Raw genomic sequence first — 17,005 nt, 5'->3', positions numbered from 1 at the left:
CCAGCTGTTTTATTGTTTCTAACATTTGTAACTCAGTTTGTATTTATTCAGGTCAGAGTCCAGATGAGATGAGAGTCCAAGAGGTGAGCAGAGGTTAAAGTAGGAAACTGGGGAGCCACTGGTGTAGAGGTGAACGTATTCACTTGTTCGATTGCAGCTGGAGACACAGATTCCCTTCTGGGGTTGTGTCAGAAACCCCTCGGCCTCATCCAGATAGCAGCTGGTGTCGTCTGCATAGCAACGAAAACGTCTTATCTAATAATATTAGCTGGATCGATAGAAAAACGACGTGTGTCTGTGGGTGGACGTGGCCATCGACGACATCCCCACACCACCAGCAGCATGGACGGGATGAGTCCATGCTGGTCTTACTGGACAAATGTCACAGCAGAAATTCAGACGCATCACACCAGGAAACATTTTCAATCTTCTGTTGTCCAGTTTTGGTGAGTCTGTGAATTTTTAGCTGTGAGTGTGGTGTGGACGTGTTGCGCATGCAGAGAGGCTCTTCTTCATGCTGTGGTCGTACTGAGTGTTAAAGTTACTTCCTTTTAGCTCAGACCTGTCTACCAAGTCTCCTCTGCCCTGTGGTGCTAACGAGGGACCTGAAATCTCAGACCATCTGACACCAACAACGATGCCTGAGCTGCTGCCGTTTGTTGATTAGATATTTGTTTACATGTTGTCATGGTAGCGAGTTTTAAAATGACCTCCGAGCTGTGAGGGAGCTTTTGAAAGGAGAGCGAGGCTAATAATCATCATGTCGCCTCACCGCGCTGCTGAGTGTTGTGAACTAATGACTCTGAGTGTGCTTCCTGTGCTGTTAGCAGAGCTGCAGACGACTCTGGCACCATCACAACGATGCACATAGAACCAGAGTAAACAGAAAGCATCCTTCACCACACTCTGGGGTAAACGTGTGTGGATCACAGGAAGCCTGGCTCGCATCAGTCTGACTCACAGCTGTGCCCGATGCCTCGTATTTAACCTTCACTGTAGTAAATGATGCTAACTCACAGCTGAAACATGGCTGGTTTCCATGTTAGACAAACTGGGAGACTCCCAGTATACACGTCTGTCATATGAAGGCAGCATTGTGGGAGAGCCTCACTACAGAACCAGCGTTAGACTCTGACACACACACACACACAGTGTAAAATCATTCACACTGATCTCATCGTCAGCACGATCCTCTTTGGCAGAAATGTTAGGGGCAAAGTTAAGAGAGGAAGTGAGGAAGAGACATCCCGAAAACATGACTCGAACAAATCTGCTCAAAGATCCTGGATTTGAGACGGAAGCATCACCTCTGTTTGCTTTGAATCAGCTTTGACTCTAGACTTTAGTAATACCGTTTGCATTTGTCCATGATCAAACCCATCAAACTGGAAGCTCTTGTATAGGGTGAACTATTTAAGCTACCCTAGCCCAGGGACCCCTTACTGGGGATAAAGACTTTCCTAGGACCACCCGCCCCGCTGATAAAACTCTTCAATCATCGTTCTGATGGAAGCAAAACTCGAGGTAACTGTTTCTAATTTTAGCTGGTTTGGTTTTTGCATTGCTTGATTAAAATATTTGTCCAGTGTCCTAATTGGCTCAACCCTGGATGATGCACAAGCTATGACTCGCGGACCGCTGGAGGTCCGGGGACCGCAGTTTCAGATGTGCATCTTCTCTGGACCGACCCGGCCCTGACTGAAATATCTCAAGAAAAAGTGAACTGTGCTTGTAAGTGTGGTAATTAGACAGCGCTGTGCGTTTGAAGCTGTTGAGGGAGCCTTTTAGTGTGAGTGCACCATCAGCAAGCACCACAGAGGAACGAGTCCCACCCGGATTTACTCACTGCTGCGTTTCTCTGGACCTGATTTATAGCTTCGCTTCACAGAAACCCAACAAACCCAACAAGCAGGCCTAAAAATACCGTCCTCTGTGTGTGTGTGTGTGTGTGTGCGTGTGTGTGTGTGTTTGATGTCCTGATATAGAGCCGTGGGAACGAGCCACATTGAATGCACTGGAGCTGGAGGGGTCTGTAAAGGCTTTTCTGTTGTTGCTCTGTTATGGCAGCAGACCAGTTGTTGCGCTGCCACAGTTGGAACTGGCCAGTACAGATGCAGCATTTTGCTCAAGGGCACTAAGACAGCAGCTGTTGGTGAAGTCATAAAGGACTGGAACCCTCTGTCTCCTCTTCCCTCCTTTTGAACTCGTCTCCTCTCATCGCTCTCTTCATTTCATTTCTTTTTCTCCTTTTTTCACTTTCAGTTTCCTTTTGTCATTCCCCTGTTTACTCACCTCCTCTTCACTCATTTCCTTGTCTCCTTCCTCCTTGCCTCATTTCCACTTATCTCTTCTCACTTTGTGTCGTTCTCCACTTGTTCCCTTTCTCTCTGCCTCTCCTGTATCCTTCTGGTGTCCTCACCTTTTTCCCTCCTTCTCCTTTCCTTTCGTCTCTTTAGTCCTAGTGTGCTTATGAGTTTGTTAAGAGCACTCAGACTCTGCATTGTTGCTGCATAGTGCAATTCAATCACAGAAAACTGGAGGGCAAGCAGACGTCCAGAAGGAGCCTGACATTCGCTGTCTGAGGCCGCCCTGGTGCGTCCTAGAGGGAGATGGGCCTTTGTATCCTCAGACATACAAGCCTGAACACTGGCTCTACAGTTTCAGGTCTGGGAGGGGCTGTCTATGTTAGCGTTAGGAAGTCATCTTTCTGCTCTCGTCTGTTATTTAACGCTGTGGGCGAGAGGTTTAGGCCCCTCCCGTCTGTAATGATTTGTAGTGTTTGCCAGCTGGTTACAGGGCGTGGCGTCGTTGGAGTTTGCTGGAAACAAGATAAAAGCTCTGAGGTCGTTGTGCTGTCCGTCTCATCTCACAGCATCTTTTGTCTAAATGTCCAAAAAATTAAAAAATGTCAGTTTTATTGCGGCCAAAGACGTGCAGTAGGATTCAGCGCTGAACGCAAAGCCAACACTGACCTCAGCTCGCTAATATGCTGAATGATCCCATGCAGCTTTTTGCTTTCTGTCTTCATGAAGACACTTTGTTGGTCTGCGTTGTGCTGAGAGCCAGAAGGTCGATACAGACTAGTGGACTCTAGCTAGCATTAGCTTTGAAATAGCAACTCTCTGTGAGTAAGTACAGTTATAATAAGAACGGGCACAGTTCCTCGTTAGAGACAACTCAGGGTGAGCAGCGTTCTCAGCACCAGTGTGCTTAGACACCTGCCTGCATGCTGAGCTGTGCATGCATCGTGTAACAGCGCAACGTTCACACTGTAGTGACGTCCTGCTCATGTGAGGGCGCTGTCGTCTCTACAGGATATCGAGAAACACTGTCTCACTCCCTCTAAATTGTAACAGACAAGTGGGAGAGGATGGGGGAGCGAGGGAGGAGGGGGACAATAAACGAGGGAGAGACATGAAGAAGGGAGGATGGGAGATGATTGCATGGTTTCATTGTGACACACAGGAGGAGTGTGGCTACAGCAGCACAGTAATTACTGTTTACTTTGGACACACTCACAGACACACACACACTTACAGCCCATCACAATGAGTTGCTGTCTCAGCTGTTTGACTCAGAGCTGTTTTTAAGGCTCCACCTGAAGGTGCACTTGACAGCATGCCGATGCTGGAGGGTGGAGAGAGTACAGCCAAGCTGGACGCTGACATCGTGCTCTCTCATCTTTTTACACGACACTTACATGTAGCCGTGCAGTGCAGTCATACCTCCTTCATGATGTGATGACAGATATTTAAAAAAGTAAAGGCACCAGCCGTTTGCTGTTTTAAATCAGTCCCAGTCTCCTACTGTACTGGTGCACAGCAGGACACTGGTGTTTTGATTTTGGCGTTTTTAAAGCCAGATTTTGTGATGTCACTTTGAATCTGCTGACTCACTGGCTAACAACTGGTCAGAAGCAAGAACCGAAGCAATGATGACTAAAATGTACAAAACGAACTGAAAACAAGTGAGATAAGCCCAGGCTACGCCTGCAAGCCCCTCTGAGACCCCACGGCCTTACCTGACATCATGTCACACGTCAGGTGTTTCCATCTCAGTTCAGACTGATCTGTGAGAGAATAATGATCACTGTCTCAGGATAAAGAGTCATAGGATCGAGAAATGTCAGCACATTTCTGGAGTGAGAAACTTGAGGGACAAATATGTTTGCCACCGAAATACTCGAGGGGAAAAATATCAGGTTTTTATTGTTTCTATCAGCCGACACAGGAAAAGAGCCACAGAGTAATGAAGACAAAAGCACCAGCATGAGCAAGAATGGCAACGACGCCGTTGACTCGCCAATGGACTCTGAATCAGGCTTCACACGGACCCTCTGGTCACCATTTCTTTATTATTATCTTTATTCATATATGTATTTACTCAGTGGTTTCCTTTTGCTTTTTACAAACTGTCACGATCGGGCGAATTACACACAGTAGTTCGGCGTGCCCGTGTGGCGGGCTGGCTAGGGTTGGAACAGACACGCAGTTATTCTAGTAACGATCAGTGCACGAAGCGTGGCTTCAGAACTGGCGTTACAGACGGAGAGCGAGTGGAGCCGGGTTGAGAAAAAGGATCGAAGGGAAAAACACTCACGGTTGCTGAATCAGGCGGAGACTGACATCGGCAAAATTTCGGAGCTCCTGACATGAAGAGAACAATGTCTGAGCGGCGAACAGGTGGGTGGCGTGTCTCTCTTTTAAACCCGGCCCCGTGATCAGCTGATCACCGGCTGACACAAACGGTGCTGCCAGAACGAGCCATAGTGGGCGACCAGTAGCCTGACACAGCTCCTCAGCCTGCTGCTCCTGGTGTGAAGCTAAGCTAACATCCAGCAGGGACGTGCTCATGTCCGCTGATCCCAGAATGAGTTTGGAGACTCTCCGGAAAGAGGCCGACACACATGGTGGTCAAATAAGTGCTTTGTACATGCAACTGTTCTCTACTAGCATTGTAAAGATGAACATGAAGCACGGTGACAGTCTGCCTGGTAGCTTTGTAACTAATATTCTAATTGGTGTGACGCCGTTGACTCACCAGTGGACCCTGAATCAGTTTTTGAGTGTCAGAGAAAAATAATTGTAACAGCACATTTAAGACTTTTGATATTGATTCCAGGCTTATTTTTAGACGAATGAACTCTTTGTGCAGAAATACCTAATGATTCATCCTTAAAACTATCCTGACGCAGTTTCAATGTACGGCAACAGCGTTGTGTGACAGTGTGGTCTTACGTCTTCTTCCTCCATTTAAAATATGTGGTGCAGTGACCAGATGTCAGAGCATCAGATAAGCTGAACCCAAGCTGAGTCAGACCTGATGAGAGGAGACTGTCCAACCTTTGGCTGCATGGAAACAGCAGATTGTTGCAGAAGAGTCCAGCTGTGAGAGCTTTCACAGCGCTCCTCTGGTCCCTCAGCAGCCCCAACCCCCCCCCCCCCCCCCCCCCCCCCCCCCACACACACACACACACACACACACACACACACACTTGTCTAAATGACAGACCTTGCTAACCACAGGGATCTAATTGTAGCAGCGCTCCTCATACCCGTGTGTGTGTGTGTGTGTGTGTGTGTGTGTGTGTGTGTGTGCGCGCGCGCGCGTGTGTGTGTGTGTGTGTGTGTGTGTGTGTGTGTGTGTGTGTGTGTGTGTGTGTGTGTGTGTGTGTGTTGGTTGGCTATGTATCTCCATAAAGGGGGCAGAGTGGTGACGAGTAAGCAGCGCTCCAGGAATAGCATACTGTGCCCTGGGCAGCACTGTGGGGTTGTCTGGGTGGAGAGCTGGAGGAGCTGCTTATAGGAGGCCTGCAACACTGTCACTGTTGAGTACAACTCGATGAGCTGTATGTGCAGCTTCACTTCACAGCTAATCTTTACCAAAAGACAGTTTTTTCACATGTACTGGAAAAGAAAAGAACAGTGTGTAATATCAACTATGATGATTTCATTTACCTTCAGTGTGACGTTAGAAACGGCAGAGTCGAGATCCCTACAGTCAAAATAAGACTGTTTTCCTTTGCATTGATGTTCAATTTACAACAGTCGTCTCAAGGCGCTTTATGTTTGCGTGTGTTGATCTTCTCTGTGGCCTTCTGCCCTGCTATGAGCTGGTCTTAGAAGTGTGATGTAGGGAGAGAGTGACTCCTTCTGCATGCATACATGCCAGAGGTGGGGAGAACAGCTGAACAGCAGTTAGGGTGGCAGTGGGTTTCAAAGCAGCTTGTAGATGCAGTTTGAAGTTTCTCTTGCTGAAATATTCATGAGCTTCCCTGAATAAAATGTTGTCTGAGCATGTGTTGCTCTAAAATCTACTGATGCACCCCCCGTACTATCAGACCTCAGGCTGATGACAATCCCGACGGTCCCGCTCCTCTTTAGTCCGGAGGACACAGCATTCGTGGTTTTTTTTTCTGAAAAGAATTTTAAATTTTGATTTGTCTGACCTCAGAGCAGTTTTCTGCTTTTCTCTGGTCCACCTTAAACGAGCATTGGCCCTGATAAAAGGATTTCTGGATCAGGCTCTTCTTTGTATGACAGACATTTGACCTCCACTCATGGATGGCACGATGACCTGTGTTCACAGATGTCTGGAAGTCTGAGCCCATGCAATGATTCTATGATTGAATCATGTTTTAATGCAGTGCTGCCAGAAGGACCAAAGATCATCCACATCCAATATGGAGTTTAGGCCTCGTGTCTTCCACACAAAGATTTTTTCAGATTCGCCGCACTGAGCATATTATGTAGTCGATGAAACCCAGTCGTGCTGCTGACATGTGACCAGTTACAGTTACATACAAAATGGTAAATGGCCTGTATAGCGTCTTACTAGTCCCTAAGGACCCCAAAGCGCTTTACACATTCAGTCATCCACCCATTCACACACACAGTCACACACTGGTGATGGCAGCTACATTGTAGCCACAGCCACCCTGGGGCGCACTGACAGAGGCGAGGCTGCCGGACACTGGCGCCACCGGGCCCTCTGACCACCACCAGTAGGCAACGGGTGAAGTGTCTCGCCCAAGGACACAACGACCGAGACTGTCTGAGCCGGGGCTCGAACCGGCAACCTTCCGATTACAAGACAAACTCCCAACTCTTGAGCCACGATCGAGACAAATGTTCCTGCAGCTCATTTCAGCACCACTTACTTTCCGTCCTTATGCTTCATTCCAAACTTTTTTTGAGCCGACTTCAAAATCATCATATTTTCAATGAAATAATAAAACATGTCAGTTTGAACATTTCCGCTGTTGTTTTATGAAATAAATGTGGGTTTTTGAGAGCTGCAAATCATTTCTTTCTATGTCTCTTTTCATTTTACACAACTTTCCAGTTTTTCCTGCATTGGGTTGATATCTCATCATGTAGCCAGACAGTCTTTGACGTTAGCGGGTCCACCATGAGATGCTAGGTTAGTTGTATTCATGGTCTGAGGGCTTTCCCATATTCTGTATATGCTGTGTTAATATGGGTGTCGTGAGTGTCAGTGCAAATAAAACAAGGTATGATTATTTTAATGTGTCATGATACCTTTCTAATATTGGTACTGTGTTTTTATGCTAGCTATCTTCTGACTATTAGCTTCTGACATAAATGCTCATGTGATACTTGTGTAACTCTGGCGAATAAAAGCAATTATTTCTTAGAATACTCTTCAAAGTTAAGCGACTCATTCAGCTAAACTGTTGTCAGCAGTATTTTTATTTACCAAAGAAATGAGCTTGTAGTTGGAATTAGCCTGATGACTAAATCGATGTTTGGTTGCAGGTCATGGTTTTACTTTGATAAACCGTTGGAGCATTGGTTTCATTACAATAAGATGTGTTTGCTGCTGGTTGTCAGCAAAGTATTTAACAGCTGCTGCGTGTCTCTGATCTGTTTCTCAGTATATTTAAATAACTCTGAGAGACGTTAATCAAAGCAACGCTCCCTCGCTCTCTGTCTGGGGACACAGACAGTTAATCTCTCTTAACCTTTCCCCGGTATTTTCATTTCTGGCTTCGGACTCTTTAGTTCTGTGGAAACAAACCGCTCCAACTCTTCCTGTGAATAAGACTCAAAGGGGTCGAGAAATTAAACAGTTCTCTTTAAGTAATTTATAGAAAATGTTGTTTTTGACCACAATGTCAAACATATCAAGATGGGCACAACAGAGACTGAAGGTCAAAGGACCAAACAGTGTAACAGCTGACTGCAGTTCTTACTGGCTCACACTCGTCTTATAGCCTCATCATTTAAACTTTAGTCCATTTACTGGTTATCTGTAAGAGGGTCACTAACCATCATTTGGGCTTATTAAAGGCGTGCTGGGGCAGGGATTATTTCCTGAGACATTTTAATAATTCCAATCTGAGAGATTATCAGACTACAAATATATTCTGAGCAGCTTCTAATGTGCATTTGAATTGTTGGAAAATCCCAAAGGAAACGATGAACGTCTCAGGGACGTCAGAGTCCATCCTGTCTACTGAATCCAGCTGGACTCTTTGAAGCCGGATTCCTGCTGCCCGTCGATTTATTACACGTTAACCACTTGCACTGAATTTGCAGCTTTCACACAACAAGCTTCAGACAGGGTTTAAGAAGGGTGTAGTACACACTATTGACCACCAGATGGAGCACAGAGATCACAGGTGCAGCATTAATGAGCATGACTCTTCTTATCCTCAGATGGATCAGTTGTCAGATGAGGAGGTGGAGGTCAGAGAGGAGGAGGAGGAGGAGGACAGTGACAAGGAGGACCAGGACCTGGATAAGATGTTTGGTGCCTGGCTGGGAGAGCTGGACAAGCTGACACAGGTACACAGAGCATGAACAGTCCGTGCTTATCTGTGTTAGAAATGCAGCTGCATGTAAACACTCTCCTTTCTGCTTCGCCTGCCAATCCAGAGCCTGGATGACGGTCGCTCAGAACGGCCACCTCAGGAGAAGCCTCCGCTCAGACAGGAGACCAACATAGCCAACTTCTCCTACAGATTCTCCATGTATAACATCAACGGTCAGACATTTTATTTTTATTCTCCCTGTTTTCCTTTTTCCCCCACAGGACAATGCAGCCCACACCTTACTGTTTCCTTAGCAATTAAATAACAACCAAGTCCTAATCAGACGTACACACATCATCAGCAAGTGTGCGTCTGTAAAACGTTTCAGCAGCTCGCTCATCTGCATTTTAAAAGCATAATAAAAAAGTGCTTTTCTCTGTCGTATGTATTTGCCCTGATGTTTGGTGAAAGATAAACTCTGTCGGTACATTTTCAGTTACCATAAAGCGTGTTGTCATTCTAGTCTATAATGAACGACCTTCTGCGTACAGGTCGCTGACCTTTGTCTGTTCTTGTTCAGCCATGCCTGCTTCCTCCTCTTTGTTCCTGCCTCACATCCTTCTGTCTCTGCAGAGGCCTTGAATCAGAGGGAGAATGTGGATCTGGATGCTCTCATGGCCGACCTCTGCTCCATCGAACAGGAACTCAGCACCGTCAACGCCAAACCAAACAGCTCTGGTAGCATGGCCCGTCTGGGCATAACCGATACCAAGGTACGCACAATCGTCCCTCTTGTCGCTGGCTGTACGTTTACCGACTGCGCCTCTTACGCTAACGCTTTCTTTTTTCTCGTCTCTCCAGGTTCGCCAGAAGCCCCCAGCTGGGCGCAGCAGCCGGCAGCAGCCAGCAGGGGGCAGCAGCGGTGCTGCCGGCAGTGGTAGTAACAGTGTTAGCGGTGGGGGTGGCAGCAGTGGGGCGAGCAGCAGCAGCAGCAGCACCAGGGCGTCACCGGCCGGCACCATCAGAGCTCCTGCTGGGCAGCAGGGGAGACCAGCCCTGGCTTCTAACTTCAGTCTGGATGACATCACAGCCCAGCTGGAGAAGGTAACAGTAAAAAGTACACATTTGATTTTATTACAAAGAAGTGTTGGGACTCAACTCAACCCTAACTTGATGCAGAGAGAGTGAGGGGAGGGCAGCTGGAGGCTGAGCCCTGTTTCTCTGAGCTGTGGTCACGTTCTTCTGTTTGTTCCTGTCATAGTCGTATCACAGACATCACAGTGCAACAGTTTAACACACAGACTTCACAGCACAGATAAAGACGTGTGCAGCCTGCGACAGATGTAAGGCTGGTCTCTGTGGACTGTGTCAGCTTCCTAACAACATTTGGATGCTCGTGGCTGATGTGATGGACAGCTGTAGCTGCAGGCTGATGCAGCTTGTACCCGAGCTGCCAGCTTGGTTGTCTCCACTGTCACCTCGGTCACCTCGAGCTCCAAAAAAATAACATGGCTGTGGACATGTTGATGCTTCAGAACCCACAGGTGGCGTCACAGTGACCACATCCATCTTTCATGTTCGCTGTGCTGCCATGAACGTCATCTTTGCCACTCCCTTCATTCCCGTGGCCTTTAACACAGCTCAGGGTTCAGGTTCCAACCAGCACTTGGACCAGTTAAGGATGTTAGCGCTGTTTCCTCTTTAGCGTGATAAGCCAGACGTGTGACTGACCAGCAAATAAAGGCCTTTCCTGCTTTTCTGGGGGGGGGGGGGTCGGTCTCCAAATGCTTCCTAGTTAGTTTTTTGCGTGTGCAGATGTTAGGCCTGAACATAAGACAGTCCTGGATACACACCTGGATACCCTGAGGTAAGATCTGAATATTTCTCTGGTTTTCTAACAATAAGATGTGACACAGCCCTGATATTAGTGGGTAAAACTTTAAGGGCGGATTCATCAAGCACCACCTGCATCACCTGTCAGTGATGACACATCCACAGCACCACCAAAGTGCTCCCTTCCTGCAGACGTACTCGGTCTGTCCTCTCATTTCTTCTGTTTGTGTCTCCTTCAGGCTTCGCTCAGTATGGACGAAGCTGCTCGTCAGACCTCCTCCCACTCTCTTAGCTCAGCCTCCTCCTTCGCATCCTCAGCCACGATGCGAAGGCCCGGATCCTCTCAGAGGCAGCATCGACGCACGGGATCGGTCGGCACGGTCAGCGAACACGAGGTGAGAGCAGAGCTTGTGCTTCATCACAACATCAGCGTTACAAAGGCAACAAAAGAAACGAGAAAGACAGAAGTAAAGCGGCAGCAGGAGGATGGAGTCAGCTCAGTGAACTGGTCATCGGTCTCAGATGTGAGCGCGATGGCTCTGCACTGTTCTGCAGGCTTTATAGGAGGAACTCGAGTCCCGTAGACTCGGTTTCTGTGTCCTGGCTGTGGTTACGTGGAGCCGTGTCATATAAAATAAAAGATATTTGTATGTTTAATGAAAGCAAAGCAACAGTTACACAGCGGTGCTGCTTACAGTGTCTGTCATCAAGAGTTCTGTTACACAGAGACTGTAGTTGGATGAACGCTCGTTTCATGGGTACCTAAACCTTTTTTATAGCAGACACATTCCCGGGACGGCCTTCGTTCTTCTTTTCAGTGTTTTGAATTAGAAACCACTGTGACTCTCAGTATTTAAATAGCCCATCAAGTCATTTACTTGTAGACTGATCTTTAGAGACGTTGATTCGTTTGCAGTGACCACAGTCTGTTTGAAATGCTCGCCGTGGTTACTTGCAGGCTGGACTGGGTCTACCTCACACTGCAAAGCATGAGTAAACATAAGTGCTGACCTGTGCTCAGGGTTAGTGTTTAAAGACACTCTGAGACGAGCAGCTAGCAGCTTGTTAGTAGTTAAACAGCAAACTGCTGTCTGAGCACATCATCTCAGCGTTTTAAGCTCATTAGCGTATTATCTCTACGGGCTTGTCCAGCGTTTGTGTCCAGCTGGTCTGACGATGACAGGGCCTCTCTGCTCCTTCTTATGTCTTCTGGTTTGCCACTTTAGGCACGCTCGATTGTCCACTCGTCACGCTCCTCCATCACCTCAGCATCCGGAGTTTCCGTTAACTCGGCTTCTTCCATGGACTCGCTGGACAGCGTTCTGTGCGCTGACCCAGACGGCCAGCAAGTGACGCCCCCAGCAGAAGGAGCCGGTCGAGGTCATCCCAACACAGAGGTACACGGCTCTCTGTTTGTACGGTCCTGTGCTGCTGTAGCCGAACATAAGATACCTTACTGTAGATAATGTGATGACCAGTAAACTCACAAACAAGGAGGTCCTTTGGTTGGTTAGAGGTTAAAAGTACAGATATTCACTGCCTGGCATTACACCTGCACATCACACAGTAACTGCATTTACACGACACACACACACACAATTAAAGAACATGCGGAGCGCTCAGGAAATCCAAACACAGCTAAGTTCTGTTCATTTAGTTTGCTCCTGCAGTTTTAGTGGCTTGAGGGTGAAAATACGCTCATAACGAATCATATGCACGATATTATTAATGGATGCATACATCACTCTAGTGTTGCAGCTGGAGATGAGTGTAAAACGTGTACACTGCAGTTTCAGAAGACTTCCAACAGCATGGACGTTTCCACAGACTGTATGTAAAAGATGGACATTATGACAATAACACCAATAGCCTTAAACATGGATTCTAGCAGCCCAGCAGGAGGCAGCATAAATGCAGTTGTCCTTACTTCATGTGTGACTTGGCTGAACAGTTCCAGGTGAGGTTACTAGTTTAAGGCCTCCTTATTGTTACTGCAGCCTCGTGTCTGTTCAGTAAACTCAGACTGACGATAAATGGATCAGAGACTGTTGTGTAGCTGTCAGTCTGATTCATGTTCTCCTTAAAGACAAAGAAAGCTGAAGCCCTGACAGCCACACAGTGTGGAAGTGTACACTATACAGCAGTGTGGGTGAGCACTGGGTGAACCCACACTGAAAATGATCATTGGCAGCTGCCGATGGTTCAGATGGGACAGGAGGCTGTGGTTCATGCTGCCTGCCAAAGTTTGACGACAGAGACGGTGCTCTCAGTGAAAAGGAGCCTTTAACCCCCAACGACCAACCAGCCGTCTTTTTCCATGAGACTCAAAGTGTTTGGGACCAACGATGCAACGTCACCCTGTCTCCTCTCCAACAACACAACCTTGTCGGCTGTTTGTTACTGGTGTGTGTCGGGTTATGCTTTGTGCTGCTTCAGGCTTCGTCCTCGCCTCTTTTATAATCCACACTGCTCCAACAGAAAAGCTTCAGTGACGCGCACATGCCACCACAAATAACAGCTTCTTCTTCTTCCTTGCTGAGGAAGTTGAACCTCCAACCTTGTTAGTGCTGTCACCTTGTTTAACAAAAACCAAACACACCCTGTTACTGTGAGGAAACGGGGCTACTGCTCCAGTTTGTCTGAGAGAGCAGAGAAGAAACAATATTAGAATAATGGAAGAAGCAAGAGTGCGTCAGCATGTGAGAGTAAGACATGTTAGCAACACAAAACATCCAAATACTGAGAGGGCTGAGGAAGAAAGACACACAGAGGAGGAAGAGGAGAAGTGCTGTACTGTGTTTGCCGGAGCATTTCTCCCACAAGCTCATTAGAAAGTGGGACTCGTGCAGTCTAATCCCTGAGGCTCTCACTCTGACCGTGGGCAGCAGAAATAACCCCGTCGCTGGACTCAGTAAATTGAACTTTCTAGTTATGGCTGCTCTCGCGTGGACGCACAAAGGTTAGTCAGACATGAGCTCTGAGTTAGTGGGAGCCTGACTGTGGTTCAGTTCAGGACACGCCTGCCTGTTTTCTTTCACCACACAGCAGAAATATATTGATGTTGAATGTTTGAAAGTCCGATCGTAGAAACACAGTTAAGTCAGTATCTGGGCAGTGACACATCATCAGCTTTGATAGAAAACAGTGACCCTGTGATTGAAGCACACGAGCTGCAGGAATCGAACTTAAGCATGAATATAAAGCATGTTTCAATACTTGGATGAAATCCTTCAGTCTTTGTCTGGAACTCGTGAAAACAGTCACGTTGTGTTTCATCACGCTAACAGCAGCAGCTTTAAATGCTAACGTGTTTCAGTGCAGAAGATTTATATGTGGTGAAATTAAAAGCATCATTTTAACTAAGTGCATGACGTCACGTTACTTTAGATAAAACAATCAACTGTCAGCGTTTACCTGCTAGTCTATAGTGTAACGCATGGAGTTGTACTGAGACGCTAACAGTGTTGTAACTGGTGTGTATGACTACACAATCAGACACCTTTGGGTTCACCACGCACTCTGGTTAGATTACGCTGACTTAGTAGTTGTGATTATTATTGTTAGAAAATTGAGTCTGTTATCGTCTTGTAAACACACTGAGCTGCTCTAACAGTGTCATAATTCCTGAGAGCTGTCCATTCAGAATATTTAACATCCCAGTCATGTTTCCAGCCTCGCCTGTCTACATGTGACAGGACATGCCTGATCTGGTTGTTTCTGGGTAGCAGCTCTTTTTGTCACACACGCTGTGGACGGGTCAGTTATGTGTGTCTGACCTAAATATTATTTTTAATCTGCGGCTGTCACGACAGACCTAATGCTTTCTATAAAATAGTTTCTAGAGATTGAAGCAAATGTGCAGTGATCAGATTATAAAGATGAGAAGAGAGAGGATGGGTTCGCATCATTTTAACATGACCCCAAAATAGCAGGTCAAAGAACCTGTGTCATTGTTGAAAGTGCCTCCTGGTGTGTGTTTGGTCAAAGAGTTCACACTCGGTGCGGTGGCTCTGCTCATGGACAGGAAGTCTCACCACGCCACAGACGTGTCTGCAGTTTCTTTCTTAGCTTTGCCTTTAAATTCGAGTAAAACTGTACATTTAGTGACTCAGTCGTAAACACTGTTTTACTGCACGGCTGCTGCAACTCACTGTACTCGTTTCTGTTTACATGATTTAGCCTTGATGTCACGTTTCCCACATTATTACCCAAACTGCAAACTAAACAGTTTGTCCTTGAATCCATTCAGCATGTTTGGCACCATTTTCCTCTCCTTGATGGAAAACTGCAACCAAAGCAACAGTCTCATTGTGCTCCTGTCTTTATTGTGGTCTTTAGAGAATATGTGCTGACATTTGCAGAGACACATAAAACCTGAAAGTCTCCACTGTGACACCGATTGCCTGACACTAAGTGCTCTTTGCCATCACCGTCGTGGTGCTGTGACACCACAGCGTGTCCATGTAAGAATACCCTGCTACATGCTCCATGTTCAATAAGAGACACACTGGTTTGTATTAGCTAGTGTTGGAGCCCATTACTGGACGTCTGTGGGACTGCTGCTTGTGTTGCCTCCTGCTGACTCTGAGAGAATGCAGGTTTGATGTCATGCTTTCAAATCCAGAAATGACGACACAGACCTTTTACAGAGAGCCACAAAAATCAGCCCAAAGTCCTGAATTAACTGGTGTCTTTGCACTTGTAGTTTCCTGAGCTTTGTGGTCATGTGACTGTTTTGTAGTTTATTTTAAAAGCCCTCAAACTTCACCCAGGGTCCGTCCCACATGATGACATGATTTGTTAGTAGAGTCGGCTCAGTCTGGTCTCTGCAGACAGTTTCTACATACTGCTGCTGCTGAGCTGTACAGGGAGTGCAGAATTATTAGGCAAGTTGTATTTTTGAGGAACAATTTTATTATTGAACAACAACCATGTTCTCAATGAACCCAAAAAACTCATTAATATCAAAGCTGAATGTTTTTGGAAGTAGTTTTTAGTTTGTTTTTAGTTTTAGCTATTTTAGGGGGATATCTGTGTGTGCAGGTGACTATTACTGTGCAGAATTATTAGGCAACTTAACAAAAAACAAATATATACCCATTTCAATTATTTATTTGTACCAGTGAAACCAATATAACATCTCCACATTCACAAATATACATTTCTGACATTCAAAAACAAAACAACAACAAATCAGCGACCAATATAGCCACCTTTCTTTGCAAGGACACTCAAAAGCCTGCCATCCATGGATTCTGTCAGTGTTTTGATCTGTTCACCATCAACATTGCGTGCAGCAGCAACCACAGCCTCCCAGACACTGTTCAGAGAGGTGTACTGTTTTCCCTCCTTGTAAATCTCACATTTGATGATGGACCACAGGTTCTCAATGGGGTTCAGATCAGGTGAACAAGGAGGCCATGTCATTAGTTTTTCTTCTTTTATACCCTTTCTTGCAGCCACGCTGTGGAGTACTTGGACGCGTGTGACGGAGCATTGTCCTGCATGAAAATCATGTTTTTCTTGAAGGATGCAGACTTCTTCCTGTACCACTGCTTGAAGAAGGTGTCTTCCAGAAACTGGCAGTAGGACTGGGAGTTGAGCTTGACTCCATCCTCAACCCGAAAAGGCCCCACAAGCTCATCTTTGATGATACCAGCCCAAACCAGTACTCCACCTCCACCTTGCTGGCGTCTGAGTGGGACTGGAGCTCTCTGCCCTTTACCAATCCAGCCACGGGCCCATCCATCTGGCCCATCAAGACTCACTCTCATTTCATCAGTCCATAAAACCTTAGAAAAACCAGTCTTGAGATATTTCTTGGCCCAGTCTTGACGTTTCAGCTTGTGTGTCTTGTTCAGTGGTGGTCGTCTTTCAGCCTTTCTTACCTTGGCCATGTCTCTGAGTATTGCACACCTTGTGCTTTTGGGCACTCCAGTGATGTTGCAGCTCTGAAATATGGCCAAACTGGTGGCAAGTGGCATCTTGGCAGCTGCACGCTTGACTTTTCTCAGTTCATGGGCAGTTATTTTGCGCCTTGGTTTTTCCACACGCTTCTTGCGACCCTGTTGACTATTTTGAATGAAACGCTTGATTGTTCGATGATCACGCTTCAGAAGCTTTGCAATTTTGAGACTGCTGCATCCCTCTGCAAGATATCTCACTATTTTTGACTTTTCTGAGCCTGTCAAGTCCTTCTTTTGACCCATTTTGCCAACGGAAAGGACGTTGCCTAATAATTATGCACACCTGATATAGGGTGTTGATGTCATTAGACCACACCCCTTCTCATTACAGAGATGCACATCACCTAATATGCTTAATTGGTAGTAGGCTTTCGAGCCTATACAGCTTGGAGTAAGACAACATGCATGAAGAGGATGATGTGGACAAAAT

At 46.5% G+C, this 17,005-nt stretch overlaps 1 protein-coding gene across 3 annotated transcripts in view; it reads left to right on the top strand.

Moving 5' to 3' along the window:
- Positions 1-17,005, top strand: part of raph1a (Ras association (RalGDS/AF-6) and pleckstrin homology domains 1a) — a 79,328-nt gene that overhangs the window by 39,379 nt on the left and 22,944 nt on the right. For all 3 annotated transcript variants that reach the window (XM_085385421.1, XM_085385420.1, XM_085385422.1), the window contains 6 exons: positions 8,682-8,810; positions 8,901-9,009; positions 9,410-9,549; positions 9,638-9,880; positions 10,849-11,004; positions 11,836-12,006. In XM_085385421.1, the coding sequence (XP_085241547.1) occupies positions 8,682-8,810; positions 8,901-9,009; positions 9,410-9,549; positions 9,638-9,880; positions 10,849-11,004; positions 11,836-12,006 (948 nt within the window). The remainder of the gene's footprint in view (positions 1-8,681; positions 8,811-8,900; positions 9,010-9,409; positions 9,550-9,637; positions 9,881-10,848; positions 11,005-11,835; positions 12,007-17,005) is intronic.

The sequence above is a fragment of the Rhamphochromis longiceps genome, linkage group LG16 (assembly GCF_057381845.1).
Source record: "Rhamphochromis longiceps isolate RC_006_pf linkage group LG16, R_longiceps_female_GT1.1, whole genome shotgun sequence".
Lineage (NCBI taxonomy): Eukaryota > Metazoa > Chordata > Actinopteri > Cichliformes > Cichlidae > Rhamphochromis > Rhamphochromis longiceps.
This window is presented reverse-complemented; position numbering and strand designations above follow the sequence as displayed.